The 19,254-nt window shown below is 37.5% G+C and overlaps 1 protein-coding gene across 1 annotated transcript; it reads right to left on the bottom strand.

The window, feature by feature from the left end:
- Positions 1-3,983: 3,983 nt before the first annotated feature.
- Positions 3,984-16,182, bottom strand: kcnj16 (potassium inwardly rectifying channel subfamily J member 16). The gene is made up of 2 exons (XM_041815630.1): positions 16,091-16,182; positions 3,984-6,471 (listed from the first exon to the last, which is right to left on the bottom strand). Exon 2 carries the CDS (start codon positions 6,459-6,461, stop codon positions 5,199-5,201), a length of 1,263 nt encoding a protein of 420 aa, XP_041671564.1. The 5' UTR covers positions 6,462-6,471; positions 16,091-16,182; the 3' UTR covers positions 3,984-5,198.
- Positions 16,183-19,254: the final 3,072 nt, after the last annotated feature.

Genomic DNA, 19,254 nt, shown 5'->3' with positions numbered 1-19,254 from the left:
AAATTGAAAATAAATAAATAAATAAATAAATAAATAAATGTAAAAATAAAAACAAAAATTAAAAAAGACTCAAGCCTCGTCGATCTCTGCACACACATGTTGATCATCCAATAGGCGCACAGTTCAACCCAAGACACATTTAGGACCGCCCTCTCATTTGAATATTATTTCCCTCTGCATTTCATGCTGACAGTGTCTGCCGCATGAAATAAATAAATGTGAAAGCAGGGCAATTTTATTTATTTATTGATATTTAATTTTATTTATATATTTATTTTTGTAATTATTTCCACTTTATTTATATTAAATTTTTGAGTCTTATTTTTATTTTTATATTTATTTTTACTTTTATTTATTTATTTATGTATATATTTTTCTATTTTTCTATTTATTTCCTTTTATATCTATTTTTTTTGTATTTAATTTTTGAATTTAAATTGTTCATTTTTGTTTTTATTTTTACTTTTATGTCTTTATTTATTTAAAATTTTGGCAGGTTTGGTCCTTCATAGACTCAATGCTTAACTTTAATTTTGACTGAGAGGTGTGCACAGCTTGTGGAAAAATAGGCGAGCCCTCTTTTCTCTAGATTCTCCGTAGGTGGTATCAGACGTCTGAGATGCAGCACTCACACAGGGAGTCCTAAAGTCATAAAATCTAAAGCACAAGATGCAGAAACCTCCTTCTTAAATAATTTTTATTCAAAGTTAATGTCCAGTTGTGATTTTGTGCAGTTTTTTGTATTCTTTTCCCATATTTTGAGACTATAAAATAATTTTGAAGATCTGTTAAAAAGAGATCTCCTTTCAGTAGTTGTTTATAAGTATTTATTGAAGGTGTATGACAATTCTAACCACAAATCCATTTTAGCTTAAAGTTCAAAATAATAAATTAATTTGACTTTTAACAGCAGTTCAGTGGTCAAGAAACAGTTTCACCAATAGCTCCAATAACATTTCCAACCCGCTTAAATAGGCACTTAAACTAACTTAATAATCTCCAAAAGCATGTCAAATTAAACCTTCTGTACTGTTCCTTGGCACTTAAACCCTCTACCCCTATGTGTTTTTGTGTGTATAAAACAACAGCTGCTCCTGTAAAAAGTAATCCTAAATCCACCATAATTAAAATTCATTACAACAGTGAGCTGTATAAATAAAGACAGATAAAAACATTAATAGAAACCCATACAAAGTCCCAACATCTGTATTATAATTACATGTCCACTCTATTGTCCATATGCTTATAGTTCTAAATGCTGATGTTTTCAGCTATAAGGGCTAATGCTGCCTTCCATTTACTTGGGAAGTCAGATGTCTGAGCTTAGCATGACATCACACCCATGTTAAATGCTTTCCAGTTGTGTACCTTTGGTGTACTGAAGTTTCTCCAAGTTTCAGAGTCAGAATTCTGAGTTGAGGGTGCATTTATGACGACATATCCAACTGGTGACTTGGCATTTCCAAGTCCTGAGATGAACTGGAATGCACCAAAAGACTGAGGGCCTCATGTTCATCCCTATTTTGGGAATACAATTTCTCATGAAAGCTCATGTGGATTATTCTTAAACTTTGCACAAATTTCTGCTTTGATTAATGATGAACTGATTCAGTTTTAAAGGTCACAGGTCAAGAGCCTTGGGCCCATCAAGGTCTTTAGGGCTTCATGTCTATCCATTTCTGGGCCATTCTAAAGAACGCGATATCTCAAGAACCCTTTGACGGATTTTCTTCAAACTTCCCAGAAATACTCATCATGACTCAGAGTTTGGCTGGCTAGATTTTGGAGGTCATAGGTCAAGGTCAGGTAAGGTGGCCTCAAGTTGATCCCTAGATTGTGAAAATCAAATTTCATGAAAGCTATGAGTGTTTTTTTTTTTTTAATTTTGTACAATCATCCAATACAACTAAAGGCTGAACTAATTAGAATATCAGGTGATAATTCTAAGGTCAAGGCCATTGAACCTTATGTTAACCCCTAGTTTGTGAACATAATAAGAATTCTTTGAGGGATCTTCTCTCAAGTTTGCACAAATTTCCACTTTGTCTATCAACTGGTTAGATTTTGAAAACTACATCTAAGAGGTCAAGATCCATGGGCCTCATGCTCATCGCTTGCTATTTGGGCTTTTTTATGAACACACATTGCATAAGCCCTCAAATTTCACCCAAAGGTTCACCACGGCTTAAAGGTTGACCGACTACATTTTGAAGGTCATATGTTAAAGGTCAAGGTCACTAGGTGTCATGTTCATCTCACTTCTTAAAGTGGTTTCTCAAGAACATTTTGACTCATTTTCTTCACACTTTTCATAAATATTCCTCCAGACTTGAAGCTTTGTTGACTTGATTTAGGAAGTCATAGGTCAAAGATCACTGGGCCTTGTTCTCATCTCTTTCTCACTAATCCCTGCTGCACCAGGCTGCTGCTGCCGGCAAAGCTTAGCCTCCTCCACCCCAGCCTCCTCCTTTATAGCATAAAGCCTGTTACACCCTCATTCAGAATGCAGTATCTCATGTAATATTTTATTGAAACTTTGGCCATATCGTCAGCCCTTGACTTAACATTTCTATGATTGTTGGTTCAATCATCTCTTGGTTCTGAGCTTTCTAATACTCATTCTGGAGAAATGTACAACTTTCCATGCTCTTGCTCTTACATTGATTTTTTTTTTAACAATACATCTGAAGAAAAAAAACACTAATAGCTCCTGCCCTTCAACAATAACATCAACATCCAGATCAGTGTTTTATTGTCATTCAGATATAGCAGTAGAAGTTGGAAACCAACCCAAAAGCATTTAGTGTTAAGAAGCTAGCATGCTAAACTAGAGGTGTGGGAACGGTAAACAGTATGCATGCTGTAAATCAGAATTTAGTCAATATTATACTCAATGTTCCATCTTATGTACATCAACATAGCTGAAGTAGCTTGGGATCAGAAAATTGCAAGAGGACCTCCACTTCACACCGGAAAAAAATGCCACCATATCTCATCTTCTAATACCGGAAGTCACTTGAGCTGAACGTCTTCATTGTTGTTTTCTCCGTGTCGCGACACGAAAATAGAGGCAAGTCTGCCAAGTACAAGTAGACGAAAAATTTGCAAGTTTTCTGGTTAACAAGCACAGTGATAACGTTACATTTATTTAAATGAATCGATTTATGATCCAAAGTGACGTGAGCACAGACATAATATGTGACTGGAGACTGGCTGGTCAGACGTCGGTGTCGGAGCCATGTTGTCAGAGGCAAGTCGTTACGTCATTCAATACAGTAGACAAGGATTGTGCAAGTTTTTGGTATAAAAAGCTCAAACGACGAGAGTGCATGGATTTTAATAAATCTTTATAACAAATAATCCATGTTAAAATAATAAGTCACACATAAAAGCAGAATCTGCTTTCTTATATTTTCTTAGTTAAATGAAAAGATATACTCCATGACTTAAAATAAAATAATTTTATATATAATACAGTTTCATATACAGTGCTTAACAAATTTATTAGACCACCTGTCATATTTGTCTCAAAGACCATCCAGCATCATGAAGTGCTTTAATGCGGACTCTTTCATTTTCAGTCAGTTCTCCACGTTTACCATTTTAACAGGAATGAGGGATTTCAAACTGAATTCATCCAAATTTGAGCCGGCTCACTGGGCTTCTCTGAGAAGTCAGAAATGAATCAAGCATAACATTCAACCACTAAAACTCATTTTTCTGTTCAGGAACGCAAGTAAATAACTATAATCTTACATTTGACATATTAATCAAGAAATAATAATGTGCTTTACTATTTTTTCTTTTTTTTTTGTAATCAGTAAATTTGAAAATTCATGGATAACAATAACAATTCTATTTTAGCATTAAAAATATCATTTGGGTTAAAGAGCTTCTACATATTGGTCTATTAACCATTGCAGAAACTTAAAAAATGATTTTGGTTTTACCAATTTTTTACCAATGCTGTTAATTTAGGGCATCTGTGGCATAAACCTTACTTTGGGTGGTGGTCTAATAAATTTGTTAAGCACTGTGTATATATATATTAATCTGATTGTTTGACCTTTTTATTCCCATAACTTGCACAACAAGGCCTTTTCACACGTATACGAAGTACTTCCGGTTCAGCATTTATTGTGCCGGACCACTTCCGCCAAAATAGACTGTACACTAAAAACGGTTTACGTCTTCTTTTTATTTACTTATATTTCACCATTAGTTATTATTTTTATATGGATAATTTATTACATGATATATTAAAATCCATGTAATTTTGTTGCTTGAGCTTTTTATTCCAAAAATGTGCACAGTCCAGTCACATATTATGTCTGTGCAAAGTGATACTTGAATTGGGATCATAAATCGACTTAATAAAATGTATCTTATGTAATTGGGGTGCTTGTTAGTCCGAAAAGTCACGTTTTTTGTCTACTTATATTTCCTTATGTGACGAACTTGCCTGTATTAATATGGTGGCGATGCACAATGAAAACAACCATTCAGTTCAAGTGACTTCCTGTATTAGAAGACGAGATATGGCGGCGCTCGTCCGACTTCCGGTGTGAAGTGGAGGTCCTCCGATGCATCCGGGTCCCTCTCGAAAGTGTTTCATTTTCTAAGATAAGTGTTAGGCTGTTTGCATTTTTGATTGGACAGCAAACAAGAAAATATGGGATAAAGGGAAATAGGTAGAAATCAATAAAAACACTAAAGGTGAGATGAACCTGAGGCTGATGGGTCATGGATTGCAGCCTTTGCATTCAAGACTCCTACTAAGCTAAACTTGTTCATCTGCTGGTGCCTTTTTGGTATTTCCTTAGAGAAGACTTGAGGGAGCTTTTTGAAACCCTAATGAGTCATTTACAGTGCTTATGATTACTACGCCCACTACATAAAAAATCCTGCACCATATTGCAAACACATCCCTTCAGAATCCTGTGTTTAACACATGTATAAGGACCTTCCATTAGAGTAAAGGGGCAGCCATTTTTCAAGCTGACAGTGCTTGGGTCTTTGTTCAAAAAATGCACACGCAGCCAGAGCATCTCATTAAAAAAGTAACTTGCTAAAATACAATCACCAGCAGAGCTAACATCAAGTCAGGTTCCTCTGTAGTTCCCTTTATCAGTGTGTGTTTTTGTAGAAATGGACAATAACCACAGTATGAGGACTCCTCAAACATCCTGGCCCTTCTTTTATACATCTGAACTTTTAAGGTCACTAGGCAGGGTCAAAGTATTTGGATGATGACTGTCTGCGTCAGACGTTGAATGACTTGCATCGGGATGGCTGTCATTCACGAGTTCCACCATAACCGTTGGGGGTTTCAGAAGTTTGTCCTCATGATTTTGCAGCTGTAACTTTGGAGCAGCACGTGGGGAGGATCTAGGTGAGAGGCGAGGAGAATGTCGGGGCGAGTGTCGGGGAGAAGGCCTCAGCTGCTTCTTAATTTCGTATTCCTCTGCGCTGACCTCAGGGACTAGAACCTTAGCGGTATGATTGAACAAGGTGTAGTCCACTCTGTAGTGCCTTCTGCTGACCCGGATCATCTCCTGGAACAACTGGCCCCAGAGGATCTCAGAAGGAGTGTACGAGGTCCGGGTCTGATGCAGCATACCTGTAGAGTCGTCCGTGTAGGTAAAAGACACCACCAGCTCAAAGTCTGCTTTCCTTAGGTCAGCTAGACTCATCTTGAACAGAGGGCTGCCGGGTTCTATCCTGTGGCAGATTGTGGTCGGAGTGACCAGGATGATGTCTTTCTGCTTGATGAGCAGATCTTCGTAGGTCACATCCACTTTCCCTGTAGTGTGAACCGTAGAGCGGACTATCTGAGCGAGAGCTGTCCCTTCCACCAGGTGATTCCGGCGGAAGTCCCCGACCCTCCAGGAGAGACACAAGAAACCATCGCGAAGGTTGATGACTGCACAATTACTAAAGCCGACCGTCTGTGCCCTCTTTCTAGCAGACGCCATTTTGGCGACAACAATTCCAATGACAAACGTGTCGATGAAGCAGCTGATCACATCTTGTATAGTCACAATGATAATAGCAATCATACAGTTCTCTGACATCCCTCTAGAACCATAGCCAATGGTGGTTTGAGTCTCCAGGGAGAACAGGAAGGCAGCTGTGAAGCTGCGTACTTCATACATGCACGGATCATTAGTGTGGTTCTGCATGTCTCCATGAGCGAGAGCGATAACCCAATACTGTATCCCAAAGAAGAGCCAGGACAGGATGTAAGACAAGGCGAAGATCAGGAACATCACCCTCCATCTGATCTCCACCAACGTGGTGAAGATGTCGGTCACAAACAGTAGCCACTCCTCCGGAACATGGCGGAACACGACATTGCAGGTGCCTTCTTTACGTACATATCGATATTTCCTCGGCTGGGGCCCATTCTCCGACTTCACACTGATGTCAGTGGGGCTGACTGAGGTATACTGCTTAGGCATCTTCAAGAGTCTGTGGAGAAAAACAGAAAGAGCATTTAAAAGCTTTATTCATATTACATCTTACATTTATTCTATATTACATCTATTATTTACAGGTAGTGCCAGGGTACACGCAAGCAGGAGAGGACGTGGGCATATAGGGAGGTCCCGTGGAGGCCGTCCAGTTCCAGTGTGTGAATGACAGTGACTGGAAGCATTGTTGTTTATTTTACAATAAAATAAATTTGTAATACAATTTTCAGATGTCTTTTATGTCATTGAAGGCAAAATTATAACATTCAAATCACAGTTTTGCTTGACAGACTCTATTTTACAAAAATGCATTTTCTCAGCTTTCTAGAAAAGAGTGGTCTTTTTGGTGAAACTAGCCTCTATTCAACTTCAGATAAATCAAGAATGGAACAAGGTGGAAACAAACATTTTTTCCATGATGAAACAGAGAGTTTCTACTTTCAGTTGAGCTATTTGGTGTTTCAGAATCATAGTACAAAAAATTCAGTGGGTCTTGAAAGATGACTCAAAATGGCCAAAAACACTGGCACAAGCCACTTTCCATCTTATAAAAGGGCTGGCACTCAGTGAGTTAAGACTCAAATAAACACATTTGCTTGCGCAAAAATATTGCTGCAGCTTGTTCAGCTCAGTTACAGCAATTTGTTTTGAGTCACTATGTAAAGGGTCGAGTCATTGTTCCAGGTAAAGTTTGCTACCTGCTGTAACTGTCTTTAACACAGATGATGGGTCGACATTTCCCATTGTGGCTTTATTCAAAATTTTTATTTTTTGATTCTGCCTTTGATTTGACATCTCCAGAGATGCTTTTTCTTAATGAAAATGCTTTTTTCCCATTTTTGTCTGCTTTCACTGACTCAGTGCTTCAAATAGTAAAACAGAGACTCACTTAAACAGACTTTGCTTGAGCTGCAACTTTTTTCTGCACCGTATCTTAATTTTTAAATGGATTTCTTTCCTTGTTTGCCCAACCAAGGTCACATAAGGCTCAGTATATATCTATGATCTACAAACTACTGGTTCATTTAGAAACATGTACTTTCTGCAGTGAAGAAATGCACAGAGGATACAGTCCAATGATTGCATAATAAAGACAGTTTATGTGAGGAATCTGCATGAGTTGGGTGAAAATGATACACTTTGACAATGCATCTAAAGGTTGGGAGGTCTTTTATCACATTCTGTCTGCACACACACAGAGTCCTGTCTCCATGCAAAGGTTTCTGCAGTCTGAAGGAACGTCCTGATATCTTTTTGTTGTCTGGGTGGAGGTCAGATCTGTCAGAGGGCCAGTAAAGGAAGCGCCACAGCTCTGAACTGGTCTAAGTGAGCCGGGGGAAAACGAATGTGGAAACTGGAATAGTGTCACGGTGCGATCACGGGCAGAGGAAGGATCAATCACAGCCAAACCACTGAGAGCATCCTCTACGCCCAAACAAATGGGGTTTGAATCACCGCTATCTGACTGAGGGAACTGGGCTCCGCTCACAGACTCCACTTTCTCCTGGCTACAGCCGGAGTCCACTCTGCCAGACTGCATGAGCTCATAGAAACAGCGTCCTCTCAGCTTCCCATGATCCTCTAAATACCCTGGGACAGAGGAAGGAGAACGACGAGGCATCCTTCTGGAAAACCAGAGGATGGGTCACTGTAGCGAGCATAGGTTATCAGTTTCAGTTTCAGAACAAACTCTGTCCGCCATGACGGTGTTCTTTTCGAAGGAGAAAGAGACGTAAACGCTGTTATTAGTACTTCCTGATCAGCAGCGAGCTGGACATTTTTGTGAATTTTATAATTTTTTATTATAAACAAAACAATTTTCTGAAAAGTTGGGATATTGTGTAAAATACAGTGATTTGTAAAGTTTTTTAAACCTATTTTCAGCTGAATACACTGCTTTCCACATTATTAAGCAAATTACATTTTGTCTTTTTTTCTAAATATTAATGCAAATGACAGTCAGAATATTTTTCAAGTCATCAGCCATTAGAGCATAATTCAAATGTTTTTGAACAAACTTCATAATGACCATTATTTTTTTTTAAATAAAAACCTCAAAATGCACTTCCAATACTTCAACCGTCCTCAGATGCCTGCAGAATGTTTTAAGAGGCAGTGTTGATTTTTACAGCTTTTTTTAATTTGGGTCTCAGTCTTAATCTTTAGGTTAAATGTATTTTTGTTTTATTCACATTTTAGTCATTTCTACCCTTTCTAGTTTTAGTCCATAAAAGCCCTCACATTCAAGTCTTTACTTTTAGTCCAAGCATAAATCCTCTTGCCTAAATCTGGTACCAGATCATGCCCGTGTGTTCTCTGCATGCTGACTGATCTGGGGTCCCTGCTTTCTACAGCTGAGAGGCAGAATAGCTGCAGGTGAGTTGTACTTTGACAGATTTACCCACAGTGGAGAAATGTCATGGATTTGGAACGTCTGAAGAAAACTAAATCACATTTTGGTCTAGTTTTAGTCATTTATTTCTGGCCAGTCTTAGTCCTTTTCATTAAAAAAAGGCTGTTGACGAACATTTTTATTCACAGTTTTAGTCGACAAAATGAACACTGGTTAGAGGAAATGTGAGAGACTGCAGTAGTAAACATGCTGCTGTCCCAGTGTTTTTGTAATGTGTTGTGGGTACCACATTCAGAATGTATGTAAATTTAAAAAAAACAATCAAAATCATGAACTTCTACATGTAATGTGTTGTTGTTGTGCTGTAATTAGTTTAATATAGGTTGAAAAGGATTTGCAAATCATTTTATTTTGTCTTAAGTCACATTTAGGGTTTGTACCAAAATGCTTTATACTGGTGATACTCACCATGTGGCTCTTTTATGATTATTCTTGGCTCTTTTGTGTCTTTAAAATATTTTTCCCCCAGAACACCTTAATGAAAGGTAAACTTTTTTTTTTTTTACCTCTTTTCACCATTTTTTCCAGTTTTCACCCATTAAAGCTAGCTTTTGCCATTAAATACCACTTTTTTCTACTTTTTTGCCCACTTTGCCACTTGCTTTGCAACTTTTTAACATTTTTTTGCCACTTTTTTCCAAATTTTGCTACTTTTATCCCAGTTTTGCTCATTTAAGCTACCTTTTGCCATTAAATACCACTTTTTTCCTATTGTTTTTGAAACTTTTTTGTTTACATTTTTTTGCAACTTTTTAACATTTTTTTGCCACTTTTATCCCATTTTTGCCCATTTAAGCTACCTTTTGCCATTATAAACCATTTTTTTCACTACTTTTTTGCCCATTTTGCCACTTTTTATCCCATTTTTTCTCCCTATTTTCACCCATGTAAGCTACTGTTATTCATTAAATACCCCCTTTTTTCCTAGTTTTTATCCATGTTGGCCACTACTTTGTGCCACTTTTATCATATTTGTATTCTTTTCACCATTTTTTTTTGCCACTTGTTGCCCATTTAAGCCACCTTTTGCCATTAAATACCACTTTTTTCCAACTTTTTACCCATTTTGCCACTTTTTTCCAATTTTTGCCACTTTTATCCCCTTTTTGCCCATTTAAGCTACCCTTTGCCATTAAATACCACTTGTTTCCTCTTTTTTTGCCCATGTTGCTACTTCTTTTAGCCACTTTTTTCCTATTTTTGCCCTTTTTCACTACTTTTCACCCATTTCAGCTACCCTTTGCCACTAAATACCACTTTTTTCCTATGTTTTGCCCCTCTTGACTGCTTATTGCCCATTTTAGTCACTTTTGACTCATTTTTTGGACATGTTTTTACCACTTTTGGACCATTTTATGCCAACTGTAACTCATTCTTTTGTCACTTCTCACTCATTTTTGCTACTTACTGACCCATTTTCCACTTTTTCTTTGCACTTTCACCCCTTTTTTTGTTGCTTTTAGGCCATTTTTGCCACCATTAACTTATAGTTATTGCTACTTCAAGCTGTTTCCGCCATTTTTCACCACTGAGATTGTGGCTCCCTTAAAGGTATTTTTCAACATCTTGGCTCTTTGGTTGAGCAGGGTTGAGTAACGCTGCGTTATGGTGAGCATTAAATTGACAGATGACCTAATTTGTGTATAAATATGAAATCACGTGTTTCTTCTTGACCGACTGGTGTTATTGTTTACCTCATAACTCAGTCATTGTCTCACTGGTCAGATATATCAACTATTATACAGATGTTAACTTCAGATTATGAGAAAATAAACAGAAGGTCACTTTGCTTTGGGAAAACTGCTGACTGCAGCGTTTTCTTCCTGCACAGAGGAGGCAGAATGAAGATTTACATACAGGCAGCCGATGTAGACTCTGGATTTTCAAAGAGGGTTGAATGAATGAACTTTTGTTTTGTTTTAAAGTCAATGAAGCTATGCATGCAGATTATCTTTGATACTCCAAAGCTCTGCTCCGTGAATCATTAGTCTTCTCCATGCATGCTTTAGCCTCACCCTGAGAGCAGCCCTGCGTGTCCCCGGTGTCGTGTTGACCCACTAGGTTGAGCTGTTTTCTCCACATTCTCTCTGTCCCTTTGTGCAGCTTCTGACCTGAAACAAGCAGCTCTGTGTACAAAACAAGACATCACAGAGAACAACACAGCCCGACCTCCGGCACTCAGTTTCTCTTTGTTTGAAGCTTTATATTTCTGAGGTCAGGCTCGTTTTTGGTCTTCCTCTGAGGAGCCTTTGTGTTCTAAAGTTAGACCGGAGCTTCGTCATCCACCGCTGACAACACGATGAACTCTGGAAACAACTTAGGCAATTGGCTTGTTTCCCCTCCTGCTCGGGGCACTTACAACTCCATTACATGCTCACTTACTGCAAATGACATTGTGCCACCCATCTGTGGTTCACTGGGACAGAACCGAGTACATGGGTGGCTAGACTTCACTCTGCCCTGGAGCTTTCTGCCACCTCTAATGACCTTCAAAAGCAGCACGCTGCAGAATATTTCCATCTCAACAAGACTCTGCACCTTTAAATCAAACAGGTGGTAAAAGAACCTGCCATAGTTCTCTAAATACACCAGTAAAACGTGTAAATACTCAGCTTTATTTGCTGTCCACAAGCTCATTTAAATGCAGTTAATGTCTCATGTGCTCAAAGTCGAGGCAGAGCCTGATGTCTTTCATTTTCTCTTCCTAAAGTTGATGATTTATCCTCAGCTGTAAAGAACCAAGCGGACCAGAACGACTCTTTGCTTCATGACTCTTAAACTGGACAGAAGGTGCAGCTTTTTAACTCTTGCATGTCAGCGTTCAAAGTCTTTCCATGTCTTCTCTCCTCCCTCTGTCTTTACAAGACTGATGTTTGACTTTAGACTCAGCTACTGAATTTAAAACACTTGATTTTTGGCCTGTAACTGTAAGTTTCTCCTCCCTAACCTCCTGAGACCTCAGCTTTTCTTTGGAATGCATTTTTAGTTTCTCCCATTTATTTGGGAAGATTCGGACCTGGGAAGTTTAAAAACTCAGCCTTGTCTTAGAACAGGAATTATTATTAATTTCAAAGAAATTACCTGCATTTCTGTGAGAAAGTCATGAATATTTTTTAAAGTTTCTCATTAAAAACACCTCAAAATGTATTCAAACAATCCCAAATATTTCAATGACACTTTATCATGAAGCCTAGATTTGATTAAAAAAAAAGTCTCAAAAAATTCCACTAAAGTTCCTCAAAACATGCCAATAAATTCCCTAAAAATCCCATTAAATTCTACAAATTTTCCAATCAAATTCCCAAAAATAAAAAAATATAATTTTTTCCCAAGATTCTGTGAGCATGCCTTAAAATTTTGAAGAGAATTTTCCCCAAAGAATTCAAATAAAATTCTCCAAAAAAAATTACACGTATATTTTCCAAATTAACACAAAAATTATTCGATTTTTTTTTTTAATCCCCTCAAAATAAAAAAATCCATGCACATACTCAAAAATGCATTGCAAAAAGAAACAAACAAACAAAAAAACCCTCTTAAAAATACACAAACTTATCCAAAATTTTCCATGATTTTTTAAAAATATCATATTAAATTCCTCCAGTATTTCAAGTCCAGACAATTTTCTAAAATATATCAGTTGTAGAACTTGGTACAGTGTTGTAGGAAAGCCAGAATTTAATGTCCTGATGTGTGCATGCAGGGTCTTAGGAAGCCTAGATTTTATTTTCAAAAACTGTCTCCAAAAATTCCACTTAAATTCCCTCAAACATGCCAATAAATTCCATGAAAATCCCATCAAATTCTACAATTATTCCAATCAAATTCACAAAATTAAAAAAAATAATTCTGTGAGCATACCTAGAAATTTCAAAGAAAAATTTCTCCAAAGAATTCAAATAAAATTATCTAAAAATTACAAGTAAATTTCACAAATTAACACAAAAATGACTAAAAATTCAAAAAACAATGACTTAAACATAAAAAATCCATGCACACACTTAAAAATTAATTTCATAAACACCCCCCCCCCCCCCCCAAAAAAAAAAAAAAAAATCTCAAAAATATTCACAAACATATCCAAAATTTTCCATGAAAATTCTTGAAAACTTCACATCAAATCCTCCCAGTGTTTCAAGTGAATTACTTTAACTTGGATGGACAGTCCAGACACTTTTCTTAAATATTCCAGCGGTAGAAATGTTGACAGTGTTGTAGGAAAGCCAAAATGTAATGTCTTGATGTGTGCATGCAGGGTCCTAAGAGGTTAAAGGTCAACCCGACCCTCAGAGTCTCTGCTCCTGCATGCTCCGTTGTTTTGAAGATCAATAGTCTGGTATTTATCAAACACAGTCAGAGCTGTTGTGTCAGCAGTGAGGCTGCCTCACACTACTATCTTATTTACCTTCATACAACACTCTTCTTTTTTATTTAAATCACATTTTATTTCAAAGAAGTGGCCAGATTTCTAGGCAGTTCCAGAAATACTTATGAAATTTGATTATTTGTAGAGAGAGATTTAAGTGCATTGTGAGGAAAAGATTGTGATTTTGCTAAAACAATTTGTCAACTTCTACTTTTACCTACTTCTAAAACCACTGAATGTTTTCATGTTGCAGGGGTGGAAAAATACACGACTACTGTACTCAAGAAAAAGAACGGTGACTCTGGTTGAGATTTACTGAAGTAAAAGTACTGATCCATTAATCTGCTCAAGTAAAAGTATTTAGTTTAAAGTTTACTTTTGGTATCTACTAAGGAGTTGGACAGTAAAATCTGATCTAAGTCAACCCAAGAGAAGGCAATGCATCCTGATCAATAACACACTCTATACAACCTTAAGGAACACCTAAAGTCACAGGCAGAACTCTAACTCAGTGGGTAACTTCACTCATGGTGCAAATGTGTCCAAAAACAACAATCCCCCAGAAACATGAGCAAAAGAACCCTAGCAAGGATCGCTGTTTAACAGGTGACATCCACACACAACTAAACACACCTTAACTCTCTGCCCAAGGGCATGATGGGAGATTTGAAACTGCACTGGCTGCAGCTTTTTACAAAGCTGGACTAATACTGGTGGATCAACCAAGTGAAAACCCTCCATCTCTGAGGACTATTTCACTGTTTTAGTATTTGATGTGGATTCATTCTCTGTCTTTGCTACTGTGGAGTCAACAGATGTGGAGAACGTACAAGAGTATAGTACTCAATAAAGTTCAGTTACTCTGGTTAAAATGTAAGAGTACTGAATTCAAAATGTACTCAAAAACTACTCAATTACAGAAATTTGAGTAAATATAATTAGTTACTTCCCAACGCCGCTGTTGCATGTAAGAAATATATTATTAATGCTACAATATCTGTTAGCAGTTTGTGCTAGAAATCATGGAAATCAATGTTTGTTGCTACATTTTCTTATGCTATATTTTTTAAGTGATTGGTGGTAAAATACAGACACCGTTTTCACGAAATGAAATTTAGTTGTACATAATATATTGACTTATGTCTTCCTGAAACCTGACAAGATCAGGATGCAGGATTTGAATTTTCTTCCCAGGACTTTAGCCCTGGTGGAGCCTCAGATGATAGTGAACCACAGGAACCCTTTAGTTCCTACGAGAGTAGACCCAGGAACTACTTGTTCGATCATTTGGTTGAAAACACGAGAGGATTCAGAGAAGCAGGCTCTGACTAACCTCCATATACAGCGTGTGCGCCGTGGAATGCCAGCGAATCATACTACGGAGCACATCGCTCCCTCTCTAGTCTAGCAGAGCATTTCCATAGCCGGCGCTCCAGACTGGCAGCGCTGCAGGTCTATTTCAGTGCCGGCCGCTGCCAAACCTCGTAAATTCACTGTTGTCCAGAAAGCACCAACCATGGAAGTCACAAACAAACAACATCCGGCACATTCAAAATACAACACGACACACAGACTCCTGATCATAAATCATCACTATATCAACATTACGTCTCATCCTGCAGCGAGAGCAAAGGGTCACTGAGAGGTCAGTGGGTCACAGAGCTACAACGGCGCCATTGACAAGGAAAAGTTAACTTTTGGGGATATTTAGCCAAAGAATTTTACATAAAACCACGGATCCTTTAAGCAAACATTAACCTTTTAACTTCCTAATGTACTCACTCAATGGTGGAAGCAATAATATCATGGACTTATACTAGAAAGGATGATAAATTAACCCCAAAAGGTAAAATAGTCCGCTGTTGACATACTATCCCTGCGTGAACTCACAGTTCTCTCGTGATCTTTGCCTGCTGATCAGGTCTGTGCGCCGCGGTGTTGCGCTCTAGACTCGCTTCCAGTGGGCGAGGTCCCCCCTTGTTATGTAGCTTGCATGCTTTTGTTATGAAATAGCCATATCAAGAAAGTGGGCTGTTTAAGGAGCAGCCCAAGACAACAACACATGTAAAAACTTCTTCCTTTGGTCACATGCACCTGCATGAGTCAGGTATCACATTAGGCTTGTTTTAGGGTCACACTTGGACTTACTTTTATATAAAACATCCCTTTGAATTTTGCAAAAATATACATTTTAGCTTGCCAGTTTTAAAAAGCAGCTTTTTCTTGTTATAAAAATGTGCAATGTTTATCTTTTCTATCCCTACTACTAAATTCAAACTGATTTAATCTGGAAACATGATCCACTTATCACCTTGACCACATCTCGTTTGGTGTTTGACCCATTCAGGCTTTGTGTTACTGCTCTTAATACTGCGGCTCAGATTACTGATTGTTCTGCAGACTACAACCTTCACCTGCTTGTTTCTTCAGATTTTTATCAGATCAACAGCTTCAAACAAGCAGCAGTGTCTCATTTTAGAATCAAATAATGGTGTTTGAAAATAAATGACGGTTTAAGTCTGGTTTAGTAGTGAGAGAAGTTATAAATCAGCCAGAATAAAAGATTTACGTCACTTCAGAACACTGCAGTTAATGTTTTGCAGAGCATTTATTCTGAGAAACAAGTGAAATAAGACAGTTTTAGTGGGATTTTTCATATTCAACCATAATGTCTTACACTGACATCATAGTATTTAGAAGTACCCTAAAAATCTTTTTACATGATTTTAAACTGTCATAGAATGACCCCAGACCTGATCCTGGACAAAAAACACACCCTGATTATTGATCCCCACAAGAAAAGCACAATAAGAACAGAATCTGTGTATCAATACCTACCTTAAAGTAAAAAACTGAAGCTGACTCGGCTGCAGGAGTGTTTGTGCCTGGCTGTGACGCTCTCCTCAGGGTTGTACAGTAGCTCAGTGGTCACCTGCTGGAATGAACCGGCCCGCCTGTCCCTGCAAAAACTAAAGATTAACACCTCCTCCACCCTCAGCATCACATGGTGTCACACTCACAGCTCTGTGTTTGTGTTTCTTTGAATATGCATGAGTCCAAGTTAGGTATCAGACATGCAGGTGTTTACTGAGCTGCACGATTGGACAACTTAGTACGACCATATTCTGCCTTTAAGATACAGCATTCTACAACAGAGGAGTGCCAGATTTATATCAGCACCATCCTACTCATATATTTAGAATTATTATATGTGATTTATTGTGATTAATTCGTTACAGAGCTTGTTATTATGTCTTAAAAGTTTTGCAATAAAAGGAAAATATGGGAAAAACATTCCCAAAAGCATGCACAAGGTTGAACAGAATCAATGTTTCCCATACTAGGACGTGTTTTATCATGCAGCATAGGTGCCTAAACCATTTGCATGCATGCTGATTAAAAAGCAAATGAACTTGTGCTTCCATTGTCACCAATGGATGTTTTTGTCTTCAAAGATGCTGTGCTCCTTAAAGCACCTAAAACAGGGGTGTCAAACTGAAGGCCCGGGGGGCCAAATCCAGCCCTTGGTGTGGTTATACCCGGTCCATCAGATCATATCACTTTTTTTTTTTTTTTTTTTAAGATTTATTTTGGGCATTTTGTGCCGTTATTTGATAGAGGAGAGGATAGTGGATAGAGTCGGAAACAAGGACGAGAGCGGGGAGAGACATGCGGTGAAGGGCCTCAGGCCGGATTCGAACCCGGGCTGTCCGTGTACATGGGGGGTGCCTTAACCACTCGGCCACCTGCGCCCCAATCAGATCATATTTTTATTATAACTGCAGATTTCCTCCAGTACAAAAATGTGAACTGCCTCTTGATGATTGACAGTATCCCTGAGGAGTGCTAAAAATTATAAATAGTGAAGTGCAGAAATTATTTGAAAAAAAAGTCAGGACCATGGAAAAGAAATTTGTTTTTATTTCATATTTTCAATGTTATATCTCACAATTATGACTCAAAGTTATGGTTTATCTTTTTTGTCTTATATTAAATCACAATTTTAAATTCAAAGTAAAAGTTTGATTTTTTTAAACTCATATTTTTTTCATTTTATCCCACATTTTTGACCATTAAAACTCATGATTTTGAATTTTAACTCATAATTTTGACCTTTTTGATCCACCATTTTAAATTTTGAGCAATATTTTGACTTTCAAAACTACTGATTATGAATTATATCTCATATTTTGACCTTTTGAAGGGATACTTCAACATTTTGGCAAATTCACCCATTGCCATAATTCCTATAGTCTTGGTAATAGGTTCATTACCTTCAGTTGTCGGTGCAAGCTATTTTTTGATCGGCGCTGCCGAGTTCGGACCTGCTGTGCCAACTAAATGTAAGCAGACGGTATTCCAGCTTTCCCTCATCAAACTCATCAAATACACAATTCAACAACTCCAAAACGCTCTCGTGGACAAGTTATGACCTGTACATTCACCACGCTATGAAATAATCATGGAACATTATGAGACGGAGATGTTTTAAAGTTAAATGCAAAGTCGGAACTACACTCCAGACATGGCTGCTGCACTGTGTCACTCCGCCCAGTGGTTTACTCAAGAAATAGTTCTGAGTATTTGCTTCATGTGTTGTAATGTTACATAAGTATACATTATTATTTCATAGCGTGGTGAATGTACAGGTCACAACTTGTCAACGAGAGTGTTTTGGAGTTGTTGGATTGTGTATTTGATGAGTTTGATGAGGGAAAGCCGTAATATTGTCTGCTTACATTGAGTTGGCACAGCAGCTCTGAACTCGGCAGCGCCGATTTAAAAATAGCTTGCACCAACAACTGAAGGTAACGAACCTATTACTAAGACTATAGGAATAATGGCAATGGGCGAATTTGCCAAAATGTTGAAATATCCCTTTAAAACAAATGATTTCTACTTTTTTCTCACATTTTGATATTTTCAACTCCTAACTTTGACTTGCATATCTTATTTTGCATTTAAAACTTATGATTAAGAATTGTGTCTTATTGTTTTGACTTGTGAGTTGGAATTTTTATCTCATTTTTTGACCTTTAACCCTTTAAAGCCTGATACCTCAAATAATGGCCAGAAATTTTTTTTTTTGGAAATGTGGAAATGAGATGTTTATTTAACTGAAGTCCAGAAAAAGAAATAAGGCCATACAATTTCACATTTACATTTTTTGTACCACGTTTAATATAATAGAAATTGTTTGAAACTGATAATCCACTGGAGGGCATTTTTATCATTTATATGATTGTATACAAAAAAATTTTTTAGGAAATTGTTAATCATTTTGATCAGATAGAGGTATCAAAAAGTGTGTATCAAATATGATACAATTGGCTTTAAAGGGTTAAAACAAAAAATTTAAATTTTATCCCATATTTGACCTTTTAAGCTCATGATTTTGACTTTTATCACCATCAAAAATCATGATATCAACTTTCTATCTCTTTTTTTTTTTTTTGCCTTTTTAATACATTATTTTGACTTTACATGTCATGTTTTTACCTTTGAACCAATAAGTTTGACTTTTTCATCTCAGATTTTGAGCCTTTAGACTCACCATGTTAACGTTTTTTTTAATATCAAAGTCATTTAGCATCAGTGCTAAGTTTTCCCCCCATATTTCATTTCTGGTGAAATCAAGGTTGACATTTTATGGTTCAGTATTGACCCTGCTAGGCCTTCAGGTCAGACCCAGATCAGAATCTGGCCCCTGCTGTGACGTTTGACACTCCTGACCTAAAACCTGGCCTAAAATCTAAAGTCTGGCCAAATCGCTGTGTAGAATGTGCATTACATGGAACGCCTTCTACCGTCAAAATAGGTGGCTGTGTGCTTGTTTGCATATCATTTCTAGTTTTTCCATCCTTTATGAAGTTATTGCGCAGATTCAAATTGTCCCTCCTGAATGCGAGGACTGACAATTGGCACCTCCGAGTCCGAGACCATGGTTCTTTGCCGGAAAATTCTGGGGTTTTCTCCAGGTGTGTCTGAGTGCATCTCTGTCC

Source organism: Cheilinus undulatus, linkage group 20 (genome assembly GCF_018320785.1).
Source record: "Cheilinus undulatus linkage group 20, ASM1832078v1, whole genome shotgun sequence".
Classification (NCBI taxonomy): domain Eukaryota; kingdom Metazoa; phylum Chordata; class Actinopteri; order Labriformes; family Labridae; genus Cheilinus; species Cheilinus undulatus.
Note: the sequence above shows the minus strand (reverse complement) of the source record. Positions and strands in the feature narration are given on the sequence as shown.

Bases quoted from the DNA above. Each gene is read 5' to 3' on its own strand.
- kcnj16 (XM_041815630.1), bottom strand. From the start codon at position 6,461: ATGCCTAAGCAGTATACCTCAGTCAGCCCCACTGACATCAGTGTGAAG.